The 15,680-nt window shown below is 42.4% G+C and overlaps 1 protein-coding gene across 10 annotated transcripts in view; it reads left to right on the top strand.

Moving 5' to 3' along the window:
* The window catches only part of CADPS (calcium dependent secretion activator), a 203,784-nt gene that overhangs the window by 155,523 nt on the left and 32,581 nt on the right, over positions 1 to 15,680 (top strand). For 7 of the 10 annotated variants that reach the window (XM_058813144.1, XM_058813143.1, XM_058813142.1 and 4 more), the window contains 3 exons: positions 5,185 to 5,331; positions 8,392 to 8,547; positions 11,326 to 11,473. In XM_058813144.1, coding sequence (XP_058669127.1) covers positions 5,185 to 5,331; positions 8,392 to 8,547; positions 11,326 to 11,473 — 451 coding nt within the window. The remainder of the gene's footprint in view (positions 1 to 5,184; positions 5,332 to 8,391; positions 8,548 to 11,325; positions 11,474 to 15,680) is intronic. The other 3 variants (XM_058813147.1, XM_058813146.1, XM_058813145.1) reach the window with 1 other exon arrangement.

The following is a 15,680-nucleotide window of genomic DNA, read 5'->3' as shown; positions in this document are numbered from 1 at the left end:
GTTTCAGAGCTCTGCTTTAGTAAAAAATATGTATTTCCTTGTCTGTTATGAAACAGAGGCAGTTAACTCTGTGTACCTGTCCACCTGGGTCAAGCACTCAGTAAACAAATCATTCCGCTTTTTTTTTTTTTTTATCAGAAACTGTCATCTTTTTTGCTTTTTAATGACTTCAAGGAGTTAACTATAGATGTCCATAAGTACTTGGATGTGCTACTTGCCTGTCAAAATGCTTTGTCCTTGGGTATGCCAGCATCTATCATTTCCAAGTTATGTCTGATAGTTATAAAAGATCTTTTCTTAGTTCTCTTGTGATGGTTATTCCCTTCTGGAGTTCTAGTTACAGTGTGCTTTGAGCATTGCATCTCCCAGCAAAAGCCCAGGATGGACTCTTTCTCTTATAGGCTTGGGTATATAAAAGATTTCTTCCAGCAGGAAAGTGGGTGCTATCCACGAGAAGCTTCTGTCCATCTGGTGAAAAGATGCACCATGGATTTTTTTTCACGTGTTGATATTTTGTTCTTATGTCTCGCACACAAAAGTGTGAGTTGCAAAGCTGGCTCAACGTGATGTGGCCCGGTGAAGGGAGGCACCAGTGAGTGCCAGAGGGTGGCACATACAGTGCAAAGGAAAAAAGGAGTGTCATTCCTAGGATCTTATGACATTTTTCATGTGCTGTTCAGAACTAAATGTTAAGGCATCTTCATCTTTGCCTCCTGGGCAGACCACCTGCTCCTCTTTGTCTGATCGACAGGGAACTTGCAGAAAAATTCAGGTTAGAGACTTACTCTGTTTGACTTGCCCTCCTGTATCTACTCTCTTCTCACCCCACATATCCATACTGTAGCACAGTTGAATTTGTGGCCTTGGATTCTCAAATAGTTCGGAGCAGCCAATTCCTAACCAAATTGTGACCTTGTATTGACACCTCTGCAGCAGAGCGTTTTTGGAAATCAGGAGCACTACAGAATGTTCTTCCACAGCTTTCCTCTACTTTGGAGATAGACCTTCAAGTTGGCCAGCAAAGACCGATCATCAAAGCTGGCCGTTCCACCAGGCTTCTTGTTGTCCTGGATCTCTGCAGTGCATTATGAGAAGGAAATCTCATTATCTTCTCTTAACCAAGAAATTATTCCACAACACAGAATCTTTTGAAAGGGTTTCTCTGTACTTGTGTTTGCAGTCAGGGCTGAAATATGTAGCCCTCCATAACCTGACCAGATGGCAGTTTGCAAGCATGTATTTCTTCTATTTTCATTGCTGAATACTCTGCACCTTATGCTCTGAGGAGTTAGGTATAGAAATCACAGTGAGAGAGAGATACTGTTAAGTATTGAAAAAAATGGTGGGGGGAAAGCATGGACGTTGTGTGCTCATGAGGGCTCTGTAATCTGCCTCTGCAGAGCTGCTGAATTTGCAGGGGGTCCGTGCCCTATAGCTAGAGCAGCTGGTGCGCTTGTGTGAATCCACGCAGAGAAATGTGGAACACTTGTCCTTCGCACAGTCATCCAAGTATGCAGGATGCAGAGTAGGTCTGTTCTCTGGTGAGTTGAGAGGTCTTGGAAAAGTAGGGTTTGCAATGGGTTTTTTTTCATGCTAGCTTCTCGAAGAGTGCTGATTTATCTCACAGCCAGCTGACACGTATGTGTGTGTGTCTCTGTGTGTGTGTCTGTGTTGAAAGATCTTTTTGAGCAAATGCTGAAGCTCATGCAATGACAACCAATTTCAATGGCTTGACTAGGACATTACTCATTGACCCAGGGCTCTCTCTACCGCTCTGTAGTCCTGGCTTTAGCATCTATTAATTGCTCACTAACCCTTTGCAGACTATTTATAAATGTATCATTAATATAAATGTCAGAACTTGAACAATATGATTATACTAATCATTTTATAAGGTTGTACAACTACAGAATGATAGTGAAAAGTGTTTCCCCTTAAAAGAAGCACCGCTGTAGTGAAAGTGAGTATTTTTGTTACTATTCTGGGTGTCAGTCAGGAAGAGCACAGATTTGACTGCCTACTTCACTATCAAGCTCTTTGCTTCACATCAAGGCTTTTGTGAAAAGATTTGCTCTTGAGCATTTGCTCAGCCTCGACGGTGAGGTTTCAAGTGTTTATAGTGATGGAAGAAACAGGCATTTGCGTCCTCCATCACTAAATCATTTCAGGCATCCTGTAGGAACTGAGCATTTAGGCGTGGCCAAGGGTCTCATTCAGCTCTATTCCGAACCCAGGAGACAGCTCAGTAAAAATACTGTGATTTTTCTGCCCTCCTTTCACTGCTAGGGCAGCTCTACAGGAGCAGCTGCGGTGCAACTGGACGTGTTGCATCCAGTGCTGCAGTACAGGGTGAGCTTTGGGAGGGTGTGCAGGGGTGCACTGCCAGTCTGCTTGCACTGAGAGCTTCCCAGCAGACAGTCCAGGTGAGCACATTTCCACAGCTCACACACACAAACAGGGCAGAAACAGAAGACACCAGGAAAACAAGCAGTGCAGCTCCAGAGCTTGTGTCTCTCATCAAACGTATCAGGAGCCAGTCCTGAAGCTGAGTCGTCTTAAATCAGACAGCCCTCATCTTGTTGATGCAAATGCCCACATTCCCTGCCTGATGGCTGAAGTTATATTTAGCCATCTATATTAAATAGGCATGGCTGGCTTCTAGAAACCGTTTCTCATCTTGGACCTGTATTTTTATGGTCTGAACAATTGCAGGCTTCATGGAACATTTGTTGGTAATATTAATAATTTTTTAGAGGTCTCACTGCAACTGTTAGTCAGATAATTAGATCAGTTGAACCTGAAAAACTGTGCATGTCAATTCAGGAGAATATTTTTTTTACATTAGTTACTGTATGTTAACATAATATACTCCATTATTTTGCTGTTTTGTTTTGTTTTAAAAGTACTAACTTATTCTTGCAACATATTCTTGCATCAGCAAAATAATGTGTTGTATAAAAGAAATATGTTTCCGTGTGAATATAGTATACTGTTTACTCTAGAAGTCATATTTTATTAATACAGTGTTTTTATTAATATAACACTGTCACTTCTTGAATTTTAATATTAAAACCAAAGGTCCTCTGATTTATGTATTTACCATCTGGCTAAGTTATTTAAGTTGCTTTTCCTTATACATTTATATGTTGTCCACCTCTTGCTATTTCTTTATTTATTCCATATCAGTATCTAACCACATGCACTGCCATTTCTGAAGATTTAACACTCTCTCAATCACTATGTAGTCTATGTCTCATTCAATAGTCATATCATCTTAGCAGCAGATACAGTATGAATGAAAACAATGGACAGCTTTGTGACAGTAGTGAATTCTCCTCTTTGCCTGAAAAAGAGAACACACAGATAGCAGGAAGTTAAATCTGCTAAGAATCATAGAAATAATTAGAAATCAGAGCATAGTGATGAGGCTTTTTTCACTGGAAAAAACTTTGATTTGTGATTTTCCTCCCCAACAAGGGATTTTATTCACAAAGAATGAAGTCTGTTCCCTAACATTCACCAGCAATGACAAGCTGAGCTCTTGCAGAGATGTGGTTCACATCATCTGATGCGTTAGGAAACATTTATTCAGGCAGCTCAATTCCACTGCTTTGGGGGTTGATATATAAAACTTGCAGTAAGAAATGAAGTGCTAAATATGTCTCAGAGAAGTTACTAGGATTTTAATATGCCTTGAAAGACATAGTGTATAATTTGATAGTTTCACAGGAAGCCAGATAATGATGTCTGTAAAGTAACTCATTTAATCCAGGGAAATGGGAGAGACCTCCAAAGGTGCCATATCCTGGTGCAGTCTCAGAGCAGGCAAGTTTGGATGCTGAAGCAGTGCCTGTGTGCATCAATAGGAAAGCTTTCAGCAGCTTCAGCAGTGCAGGGTGAAGCTGAAATCCTGAATTTCTAATTCCATTTTCACTGAGTCCAAGTAGCAATCTGGTGAAAACGCATCTGGTTTTGTTCCTCACATGGGACTGTAAAACCACCTGTGGGTTGGGTACCAGGGGATCAGACAGTGTTCCTGGGAGAGGGCGGAAATGAGGCATTTTTCTCTCTTCAGAGTCAGGTAATATGTGAGTTGGGTAATTGAGCTCTGTGTTTTGCTGATTCCCAGATCTCCTGATGTTTTCATTTTGCATGTAGAATATAACTGTGATGAGATATTAATTTAAACAGAATTAGACCAGTTACAATATCTAGAGATTTAGTACAATGAAACATGTCAGGGTGCGTTCCAAACTTTGGGCATGCAGTGCTGTTACATGCACCTTGTTCCAGGAGAGAATGTTCCATTAAATCAACACAGCTGTCCACTTTTTAAAGATCTCTATTTGCATAACAGTTGCACATCTGAAAATACTGATTGAAGTCATGATGCCCAAGTACACATGCTTCATATTAACTTTTGAGTATCTTAATCACCTCATGGCCCCCTTTCAGCCGTGAAACAGTCACATACTAGTCCTGAATTCATTTACAAAGTGCAGTTTATGCACAGCGTTCAAATAGTGGGGCTGGGCAATCCTTTGTTTTGCACCCAGGAATGCAAGGGAGGATCAGGGCACGGTCTTCACAGAGGAAGAACCTTGTAGTTCACTGTCTCATCACTCCAGATTAGCCCATCTTTATTTGTGGAGGGTCTAAGACAGAGAGGTTTTGCAGCAAGATTTCAACTCCATTGAGCTTGGTGGCAAGAAAAACTCTTATGGCTGGAATTTCAGACTCTCCCTTTATTATTTCAAATTCCAGTCCCTTAGCAGATCTCATAGTTTAGCACTTCCATTGAGCCTGTGTGTGTAAGAACTGAGACTCTTCCTTAAAAGAGAGATTTTTTGAAAGAAAAGCTGCTCTCTGCACTTTGAAATGGTATCAGGACTTGAAGGTGCAGTTATTTTCACAGGTGTTTAAATTCTCTGTCAATTTTTCCCTTTGCGATTCTTCTTTTCATTCTGGTTTGCTTGTTTTTTTAAGGAATTTGAATTTTATAGCAGACATAACTCAGTACATAAACTTTCATACTCATGCTTCTTTCTGAAATGTTTTGCTTTAGTTTTTTAACTGTCCTCATGCTGTGAACTTTGCAGATTTGTTTCTGAGTGTCGTGTGCTTCTGCTACATCGGCATTGTCACTGTTATGGTATTTTTTCTTTCTGTCTGTTTCTTCCACAGGAGTTTAACAAGTAATCTGCCCAATGTGAATCTACCAAATGTGAATCTCCCTAAAGTACCAAATCTACCAGTTAACATCCCACTAGGCATCCCACAAATGCCTAGCTTTTCTGCACCGTCATGGATGGCTGCTATTTATGATTCTGAGTGTGTATTCAGTTCAAATTAGATCTCATTTAAATTTAAAGTAATCTTGGCATGGATATGTATTGTTTGTTTCTGTGCATTACATAAAACTTTAAAGAGTGATACAGTTAATTAAATGTTTTCTGAATGAGACACTAGTGAATTTCTGGCATGTGTATTTTGAGGGTTTTTTTGTATAAACCTTGAAAATTTGTCTCAACTCCCACTGAGAGTTTGAGCAAGTATCTTGCTTTACAAAATAGCTGTCAACAATGGGGTATGGTCTGAATAACATACAAACCACAGAACTCACAATGTGACATTATGTGTCTCAGCAAAGAGTTTTGTCCAAAAGAGAAGATTAATCAATTTCAATGCCAGTCAACCAATTTCTGTGGACCAGATGTAGATCTAAAAATGAATTTTATTTCATGCGAGCTCTGCAATTCCCAGATAATTTTTGTCTTGACTTTGGTGAAGCAGTTTAAGAAAGAGGAGCACCCTGTAACAGTTTTCATTCACATTGGGGGATGATCTAGAGAGCAATTAAAGCTCCATAGCCTTCATTACTGCCCAAATAATGCCATGACCGACTAAAGAAAGAGATTTTCAATGTGATTTTTAGATTGTGGCTTGGAAAATAGTGTCAAAGAAGTTACTCTGTAGGAGCCTTGAGCTCTGTGCTTCCTGCCTGAGTGTCCCAAGGTGCATGTGTGAAGCTCAGGGGGAACATGCCACAAATCCTCAGCACAGATTAGGCAAGTTCTCTTATAGGAGGTTTCTCACTGAGGAGTGTGGAGGGTGGTACCCAGTGGGCTCAACCCAAATCTCATCATCTCAAGATGTCCTATCATGGGAACTGCTATTTGTCCATTCTCCTTCTAAAGTCCTAGAGAGTTATTTAGGGTTGGCATAGACAACAGACAGCACTGTGGTGCTTTTCCTCTGTCCTCTCACTCAATAGATAAAACTGAAGAACTCACCCCAGAATCTCCTGTTCCCTTGTACTGAAACACCCTCAATTACATCTACACCTGGAGTCCACCAGAATGCCTCTGCCATTAGTCTGGCACAGGCAGGATTGCAGAGCACTGGTAATGAATGAAAGCAAAGAAAACACTGATGTGAGATCTTTTTAAATAGATTTAAAACCTTTTAAAATATCAGCATGGTTGTTTATGTTTCAAAGCCATACAACTCATATTCATGCTAAGATAGTTATTTTAAAGGCTAGCTTAGGCAGTTGTCTGTAAAGAGTACTTGAAAGTTTTAATCTTGCTCTGTGCATGCTTTGTGGTATTGCCCTTGAAAAGATAAGAATCATGTAATGACAGAAAATTGGATCATCCCTCTGAAAATGCTTGAGCATCAATGGTATATTGCAAGCTGCCGGCGTGATTAGAGTAATTGTGGTGCTCACAAGCAAAATCCAAACAGTGCATTTTTGAAATGAATATACTATATTGTTTACTTGGATGGAGCCCTAATCAAAAGTGAGAAAAAGACTGAGAATAATTCTTCAAGAATTTTGAAACCAAATGGATGTCATAATATTGCTGTAGTAAATACCAATTATTGTATTTGTACACATTAAATCACTTCAAATGTAAATCCATGCAGTTCCAAAACTGGGTTTAGAATGTTAAAGCTTGCTTACACCCAAGCACAGGTTTGAACTAAAAGCTCTTGGTAGATGAACATGTGAGCCTGTTGTCCAAATTGGTCCCCTGGCAAAAGCAAATGCCTGATTCTTTATCTTTTCATCTCCCTGGTTCCCTTTTACTCACCCTTCCCCTCCATCAAGGACATGTTACCTGTTGCTTAGTGTCAGATACGTTTCTCCTACAACCAAGACTATTCATTCTTTATCTTGTTGACTCTGCTAGCCCAGGCTCCCTCAGGACCCCTCTGGCATGTTGGGACTACAGCTCTCACCTGGGAGTAGCCCTGTTTGCATTAGTTCCCAGCTCCTCTAGCATTAACTCAATGCAGCTGGCATCTGTCACAATAGAAACACCCTCCCTCATCTGTTTCTATAGATGATGTCAGCACAAGTGGTAATGCATGGTGTGTTAAATATCTTATAAATTACTGTGTTAGCATTAGTGGTATGCGAGGAGGGGGTTGAAACTCTTGAAGCTCCCTTGGTAATTGTTCTGGAAAAAAAAAAAGTGAGGGAGAAGAAGAGAGGGAGAGAAGAGGGTTATAGATGCATAAATTTCTGTGCACAAACAGAGTGCAATCCAGTCCTGTATTTTTATTCTGTAAGTGGAGGTTTGAGATATAATTATACTGTGAAAAGAGCTGGTGTAGCTACACACTGCAGGACTAAAGACTTCCATCTGGGCAGGGGTGTGGGTACAAGAATATATGCTTGGGAAAGAAATTGAGAATTTTGTGGCAGACCAAAGTTGTTGCAAAATAAATTTTTAAAAATGTAAATTTGTTGTCCTGTAATTGCCTTTGCAAAGAAAAAGGTGCAGCAGTAAATCCTGCCGAAACTCCTGGATATGAGATGTACCCTTAGCTCAATTGACTTACCCCAATTTTTTTTCAGCTGTTCAAGAGATAAAGTGTGTCCTCGCTCACCACTTGTTAGCACTGTCCCTTACCTGGAAACGGGGCCACACTGGGGGGACAAGGCAAACTTAAGATATAATTTGGAGGGGGAAGAATTGCATGAAACCCTAAATCTTAATAACTGCATACAGCCTAGTATGGCAGTTATTATTGATCAAGGATTTTCTCCCACAATTTCTGGCCTTAATTCTTAATAATCACATACTTTAATGTGGTTATTAACTAAGGCTGATTTTTACCATACACACGTTCTTCCTGTTAATGTGTGTAACTCATGATGTTGTCTTACTCATCTGGTCTGGAGAGTTTTGTGGGTGATGACAGCAAGGTAGATTAGGCAACTGTATGGTAAAACTCAAAATCCTGATGGTGGAGATGGCCAGCGTTGTCCTGTGTATGAAACTCCTGTCTGCCTTACACTTGTTGCAGGAATGGTCTCCACATCAGGTTGCCCAGACCCCGATGCCACTTCTGACTTTTGTTCTCATTTTGCCCTGCCAGCAATGGATCAGGCACCTCAGAAGATATGTTCTGGAAACTTGATGCCCTACAGACCTTCATTCGGGATTTGCACTGGCCTGAGGAGGAGTTTGGGAAACACCTGGAGCAGCGCTTGAAGCTGATGGCGAGTGACATGATCGAGTCCTGTGTGAAAAGGTGGGTGCCCATGAGGGAGCCTGGCATGGTTCTCGCAGGAGCTCACAGGATGCAAAGCTATTCCACCTTAAAACTGGAATTCACCCCATTGCTGAGAGCTGTGGACTCTCCCAAGCAGGCACTTATCTGTTGAGACTGAGTGCTTATTCACAGTAAGGCAATAAATCACCCATTCTTCTGGGCTTTGTAGGTAATTACTTATTTTCAGTGCCACACGTGAGGTCAGATCTTTGTAAATGCAGTTTGGTGTGATGATGCTGACTGCTGAAGGTATAGCCATAAGAAAAATCTCAGCACCCACCTAAAAAGCACAGATACATGAAAAAAAAACAAGAAAAATTATTTTAAAAGTGGGATAGTGTGTTGCTTGGCACACAGGTTTCACGTCTGCCGTTGATTGGGAAAAGCTGTTGTATCATCAGCCACATTATAGCATAGTTACCTGCAGATCTTCCAAAACAGAGATATCTTTAAGCAACTTTTAGACATACTGGCAGCTGTCATTTTGAAAGCAAAATATTGAAGTTAAATTTCCAACTTTTCCACTGCAATTTATGTCCATTTGCACCAGAGATAACGAGGCAAGAAGAAAAAATGAACTTGGTATTTCTTTGTGTAAAAATTCGTAGACAAAGAGATGAACCAGAGAAAAAATGGATGCCAAATATAGCCAGTACATGCTAATATTAACTGCAGTGAGTGATGTGGCTGTCCTGTACCACACTTTCCTGGCCACTCTGCAAGTCTGAGTGTAGCATTTATTTTCAGTACAATCCTCACTAGCCTGGATGTGCAGTATCAGCGCAGGGGAAGGCGCATTCAATCCCTGAGATGCAGGCAGGAAGGCAGATAGCTCGAGGCTTGTTCTCTCACCATTCTGGAATAAACCCTAGTGCATTTTAAGTGCAATGAGATGTGTTGCATTTAATATCTTTGACATAGAGCAATTTATTACCGCAGCCCATCTTTGGTCCTGTGTCTGGCACAAACACTGAGCTTTAGTTGTCTTTCAGTTGTCAGACTGTGTTTTAGGAGAAAACCCAGTGATGGAGCTCTGCTCTCTTCTCTGCTCTAGCACCACCAGCAAACTTATTTTCTCTTTTTTCTTTTCTTCACTTGGAATTAGGGCCCCTTTGCTGTCCCTACACAGCACAGTTATAGCTGCAATGATCTGTAAAAACCAGAACAAGTTAGCTCAGCTGAGATAACTGGGAAAAATAAGCAAATTTCCAGGTACATCTAGAGAAGAGCTTGTGTTCCTGGAAGCCAGGTGGTTTTTTTCCCTGATTTGCCTCAACCTTTCTACAAATGTGTTGCCCCTCTGTAAAAACCTGGCCCAGCTTGTATTGGTACAACTATATATAATGGTTGTGAGCATAAGTAAGTAGGAACATGCTCCTTTCCATGAGGAGATGGAAAATCCCAGTCTCCTTGGGTCCTTTCAGTAATTATCAACATTCTAGTCCCCGAGTCCAGGCTAAATCTGGCACTGGTAATTAAATCAGTTCAAATGCCATTGCTGATGTAAACCAATATGCTGCCTTCCCTATTTATATCACCTGCAAACAGGGCCTGGCTAAGGTTTCTTTAGCAATTTCAGTTTGACACAACATTTTTCTTCGCGTCTGTCTCTGAACTGTTGAATCCATGGAGGAGCCACCCTGCCTTCCACACTGGGTTGTATTCCAGGGCTGTCAGGAAAGCAGCCCTTGCAAGGAAGGCCTGCTCACTAATAAATCCAGGCAGAAGGACCTACATACCAGCTCAGATCTGATCCCCAGAAAGGGAGCTTCACATTCGTAAATGAGTTTTCATTTGCATAACCCTTGGGGGATCATTGAAGTTCAGAATTATTCCTGAGCTGCAGCTGATATTATTTGTTATTTCTAAATTGAAGGTCCTATGTTAATTTATTGGCAGATTCTGTGTGATGTGATAATTGTTCTGTGTTAGGTTAGATTAGTGAAGTACGTCTGGAATATGAAGAGGGGCTCTGAAAAAAGGCAAGGCAATGCCCACCACACTGGAAAGTATTCCCTTGTTAGACTCACAAATGCCTTGGTATTTAAAATATGACACAGGATCAGATTTTGTAGGTTTTGGCCTAACAAAGGTTTTGGTGTATCATGGTTTGTTACTGCAGGGATGTCAGATGTGATCTCAGTGAAACCTCAGGAGAACAGGGAGGTGTGTGATGCAGGTGTGTTCATATGCACATGCCTGTGCCTCTGCATGCTTTGCAGATACAATCTGGTGAATGTGTGTGGGGCAGGGAAACCACTTCTGTGAGCTCACAAGACAATTAAGAACTTCCAGTGAGCAAATACTATCATATCACTATAAATGCAATGATCTGGCAGTGTCCTTTCAGTCAAGCAATGAAGGAGTTTCTGTTATTTGTGGTTGCTGTCAGGAAGCAATAGGAGCTTCCTTTAGTGCAGCAGGGTGTGGTTATCAATCAGCTAATGCAACCAAATTAAAGGTGTGCATTGACAGTGCTGTTTGTAACATCATCACACTGTTTATCAAGCATAAGAGAGTCACAGTTTCCCTGAAACTGTTGAACACTTTATAAATAATGTGTATTCTGGAAAGGGGGTTTCTTTTTAAACAGGAAAATCATTTTTAGAAAAAACACATTTGTAACAATTGCACTATGGCAGTCCCAGCAGCATTCAGCTTTCTGGCTCTCAAACGCCTCTCAGTATTGTTTCAAATTATTATTGTCTTAGTATTTTTAAAAGCAACTGAAACATCTTCTCCTACTTTCTTTCACAGAACAAGGATTGCATTTGAAGTAAAACTGCAGAAAACCAGCCGATCAACAGATTTCCGAGTCCCTCAATCAATATGCACCATGTTTAATGTCATGGTGGATGCCAAAGCTCAGTCTACAAAGCTTTGCAGTATGGAAATGGGCCAAGAGGTAAAAATGCAGGTTCTTCCTTTCACAGCTTTTAAAGGCAATGTCATGAAATTTCCTGTCTCCTGTTGTGCTCGTTTCAGAGACGTTGTATCGTTTGTGGATTTAGCCTTCCATAGAGAGTGTGCAGATGAATGTACAGGGGGTTGCTCTCAAATCTAATGAATAGAAACATTCGGAATCCCTGTCACTTAGGAGTGGCTTTTTGCAAGGACTGTGGTATGCATACGGTATCTCTCAAGCTTGGTTGTTGCATGATGACCATACAAATTGAGTCATTAACTGCACCTTGGAGCCAGGTGTCAGCAACACACTTTCTGTGTATGGATATTTTCTGTAGACAAACATAAGGAAAACAGAACTGCCAAGTTGTTGCTGTGATGCATGTAAGGAAAAAAAAAAAAAAAAAAAAAAAAAACCTACAAAAATAAGAACTTCAAAAAGTAGATTGAAATTCCGGCTGCTTTGCCTTCCTCGAGTACTGGCTGTAATCAGCTCACTTGATCATTCTGGATTTCCAGGTTCATAATGACTCAAGTTCCCAAATAACAAACCTGTTTACCTGTTTTAATTAATTGCTGACTTTTATTTTCTTCTGAAGCCATAGTTGCAGGTTGAAGTTTCTGTGAATTGACCAATGAATTAGAAAGACATGGCAAATTGGAATGAATTAAATGCATCAGAATGCTCATTTTGCTCCAGTGACTTCAAGCCAAATTGAATATTCATATACCAGTGTAGAATAAATTCACAAATACTGTTTGGCTCACCTAGTCCGCTGCTTGTCAGCATTTCCTAGATAAGCCTTTTCACTACAGCTTTCCATGGTCAGATTTTTCAGGGAATCATTGCTAGTTGTTCCTGTGTTTTTTTCAGTTGTTCACTTCAATTTGTTCCTCTGAAAGAACTTTCTCCAAAGGCCACTGGATGTTGCAGGGCTCTCTGCTCTGATGTCAGTGGTGTTTGGATCAGATTCAGCTGTTCTTTTTATTTTTCTTATACATATTTCAGTTCTGACATTTTATTTGTGACATGCACCTTGTAAGAGATTTCATACTGCCCATCATCAGGTCTTCCCTTGTCCTCCAGGTCAGCTGGAGCAGATCTTGAGTGGGCTTTTGTTGTCCAGGTCTGGACATGAACTTCTCTACCATTTTCTGTTCCATATTCATACCCATGTGTCTCCCCAAATCCCTCAGCCTGCAGCTGCTGCAGCATCTACCCCGTCAGCTGCAAAGGTTCATGTTTGTGATGTTCCCCACTGCAAAACAGGATCAAACCCTTATACTGGCACAGTCCCTGGGGACAGGGAGATCTTGGAGATCATGAAGACAGGGGAGGCTCATTGCATTCATTAAACTGTCAGGTGAAGTATTCAGATGGCCCAAGGCTGATCACATCAGCTCTGTGCCCGGGTATTGTGTGACCAGGCACTCACTGCATCTTTCCAGGCTGACTTGTGGTGATGCTCCCTGAATGCCACAGTTTCCTCCAAATTCTGAGCATCAGTCCCACTGCAGGTTCAGCCTGACTCAGACTGCAGGAGACAGGGGAGGAGGTGGCTGTGTGGTTGCTCCTGGGCTGCAGGCAGGATCAGCTGCAAATCTGCCTGGGCCACTTCCAGCAAGTGTTTGGTGCAGCAGCTCCAAGACAGCTGAACCCCTGTGGCAAGCAGCAGTTGCTGGGACATGAGGTTTTTAACAGATAGCTAAACTAATGGAACCTGTAAAGCAGACATAAATTATTGGTGCATAGGTTACCATTTAGGGCTGCAGTATTTTATACACCCTCCCTTTTTCTTTTTTTTTTTCTTTTAAGTAGTGTTACTACCTCCCCTTCCATTCACTTGTGCCACTCTCTGTTTCGACTATCTCCATCTCCTCTTCTTGAAGCTGTCTAAACCTGTGTGCCAAGGTGGTCAGGCTGAGGGGGATTCAAGTTCCCATGTAGATCTGTCATTACAGCCTGGGAGAGGAGGACAAAATGCCACCCTGCCTCTTCCAGTCTCACTGGAAGTGATGAGACAGTTGGAAATGCACCAGAGGCATGGGAGCCTGGGATTCCGGCCTGTGTCCTTCTCAGTAATATGGGAGCTGGGTCTGTGCCTCACTGAGTCCCTCTGTCCCCCCATCTCTGGTGTGTAGCAGCTGCACAGGTCAGCAAGGGGAGGAATGGACCGACAGGGAGGGACAGAAACTCACTGATGGGACCATCCATCAGTGCCCCTGTTGGCACATGGCTCCTCCAGCCCGTGTCCCTGTGCAGACAGTTCAATGGCAGCAAAAAGGGCTCACACTGCCCACCACAGAGCTCAGGCAAGGCCTTTGGCCCAGACCTAAACAGAGATGACATTTTTGTTAGAAACAAACCACACATTTTTCTGACAGTTCAGTCTGGGCAGAGACTCTTTTGGCACCTTCCTTGCCTAGACCTGACCTTGCTCTGTGGCTTCCCTCCCACCCCAAAGGCCTTCCCTTCCACACTACCTTCAGCCACACTCACTTTAGCAGATACTTGAATGCGTTTTGCGAGCATTACCCTGTGAAACAAACACCCATCATTTCATTCCATTTCCTTGTCTCTAAAGGCAGCTGTTAAAACATTTGGTAAACATACTTTACCATCTTAAATATTTATTTTTCCTCTGAATTTTTAATACATCTAAGGGGATAAATGTATGTATTAAATGTTTCTCAGTTGGTCTAGTATGTTTCTATTTAATATCTAAGGTCAGATGGTCCTTAGAGAAATACAACATACACACAATCTGTTACATGACAAGGCAAGATACTCATCACATAAAGTCAAGTTGAATCATTGTAGTGCACTGATTATGGATTGTAATAATTGAGCTAATAGAAAGCTATGATGAACTTGATCGAGAGTGGGGGCTATGCTGGGTAAAGCAAACCAGCTCTGTGATCTTTAACCTTGAGTGTTTCCATGAGGAATGTAGAAGGAGCTGTTGGAATTGCTGGTTTTGCGAGCCAGGCATCTGTAGCAGCACCAGGCGCTCGCTTTCCAAACCGCCGCCGTCTCCGACCTGTCCTCGCCAGGGCTCCCCTTCCCGAGGTGGAGCTGGGGCTGTGGCTCTGGTGGCACAGGCTGCATATGGCTGTGGCTGCCTGGGGCAGGCCCTGTCCTGCATGGTCACTGCCAGGGCACCGGGGCTCACTCTGCCCTGGGGATTGCGGCTGCGATGGGAATGAGCGCTCAGGGTGCTGCTACACCACCTCGGTGCATGCACAGGCTCCTGTCCTGCTCTCAGAGCTGTGGTTTTATTCCATTGGGGCTCTTATTTGCTTCTGAAACAAGCTTGTTATTGAACATGCATCAGTCAGTGCATTTCACAGTGAATTGCTTTGCACATAGCTAGTCATGATTGAATTCAAACTCATGACTTACATGATGAAAGCAGTTAGCTGAATACTTGTTTGCAAAGTTTTACACACACAGAAAATGCAGTTGCAGAAGGAAAACATAATGAGAGAGACACCCCAATATATGCACAACCCCTTCTCCATTTCCCTTAGGAAGTCCTGGCTGTGTCTGCCAAGCACATCAGCAGCTTCTACCTGTACCAAGCTGTTACAGGTCCCTGTCGCCCCACAGCTTCATTCCAGCTGTGCTGGGAAAGGCCAGGTCAATCCTGGGAGCTGATATGGCCTAGCTCTGCATTAAAGATTAATAATAACTATGATCCCATGAGGGACTTGTGTATGTCTTGACCTGCAAAGCAGGACATGGAATGGGAGCTGCCAATGCAAGTTTCACCCGCTTGTTCGTGTATGTTTCCCCCGCGTGGGCCCAGCAGATCGCAGCCTGTGGCGTGGCGGTGCCGGTTTGTCCTCGTGCCCAGGTGAGGCTCTGAGTGCCCCCAGCCAGGCCTTGGGCTGGTGCTGTGCCATGTCCCCTGCCCTGGCCCTGCTGCCCCAGTGAGGGCTGTGTGGCTGCCCCAAGGCTGAACCCTGCCTGTGGACAGCTGGTTCCCTTCCTCTTTGGAGCCAAAAACTGCAAGAGAGTGCCAGGTGTCAGCTACAATCCGGTCCCTTCCCGCTGTTTTACTGCCACCAAATCCTACAGGTAGCGATCTCTGGCATTTCAGCGAAAGGAGGTTTTGACCCCATTTCATTTTCCATTGCTTATTGTTTCTGTGCATGATGCTGCTGTTCTCATACGTCTCTTTTTTTAAAAGATTTTGGTTTATTTA

This window comes from Ammospiza caudacuta, chromosome 12 (assembly GCF_027887145.1).
Source record: "Ammospiza caudacuta isolate bAmmCau1 chromosome 12, bAmmCau1.pri, whole genome shotgun sequence".
In the NCBI taxonomy this organism is placed as follows: Eukaryota; Metazoa; Chordata; class Aves; order Passeriformes; family Passerellidae; genus Ammospiza; species Ammospiza caudacuta.
This window is presented reverse-complemented; position numbering and strand designations above follow the sequence as displayed.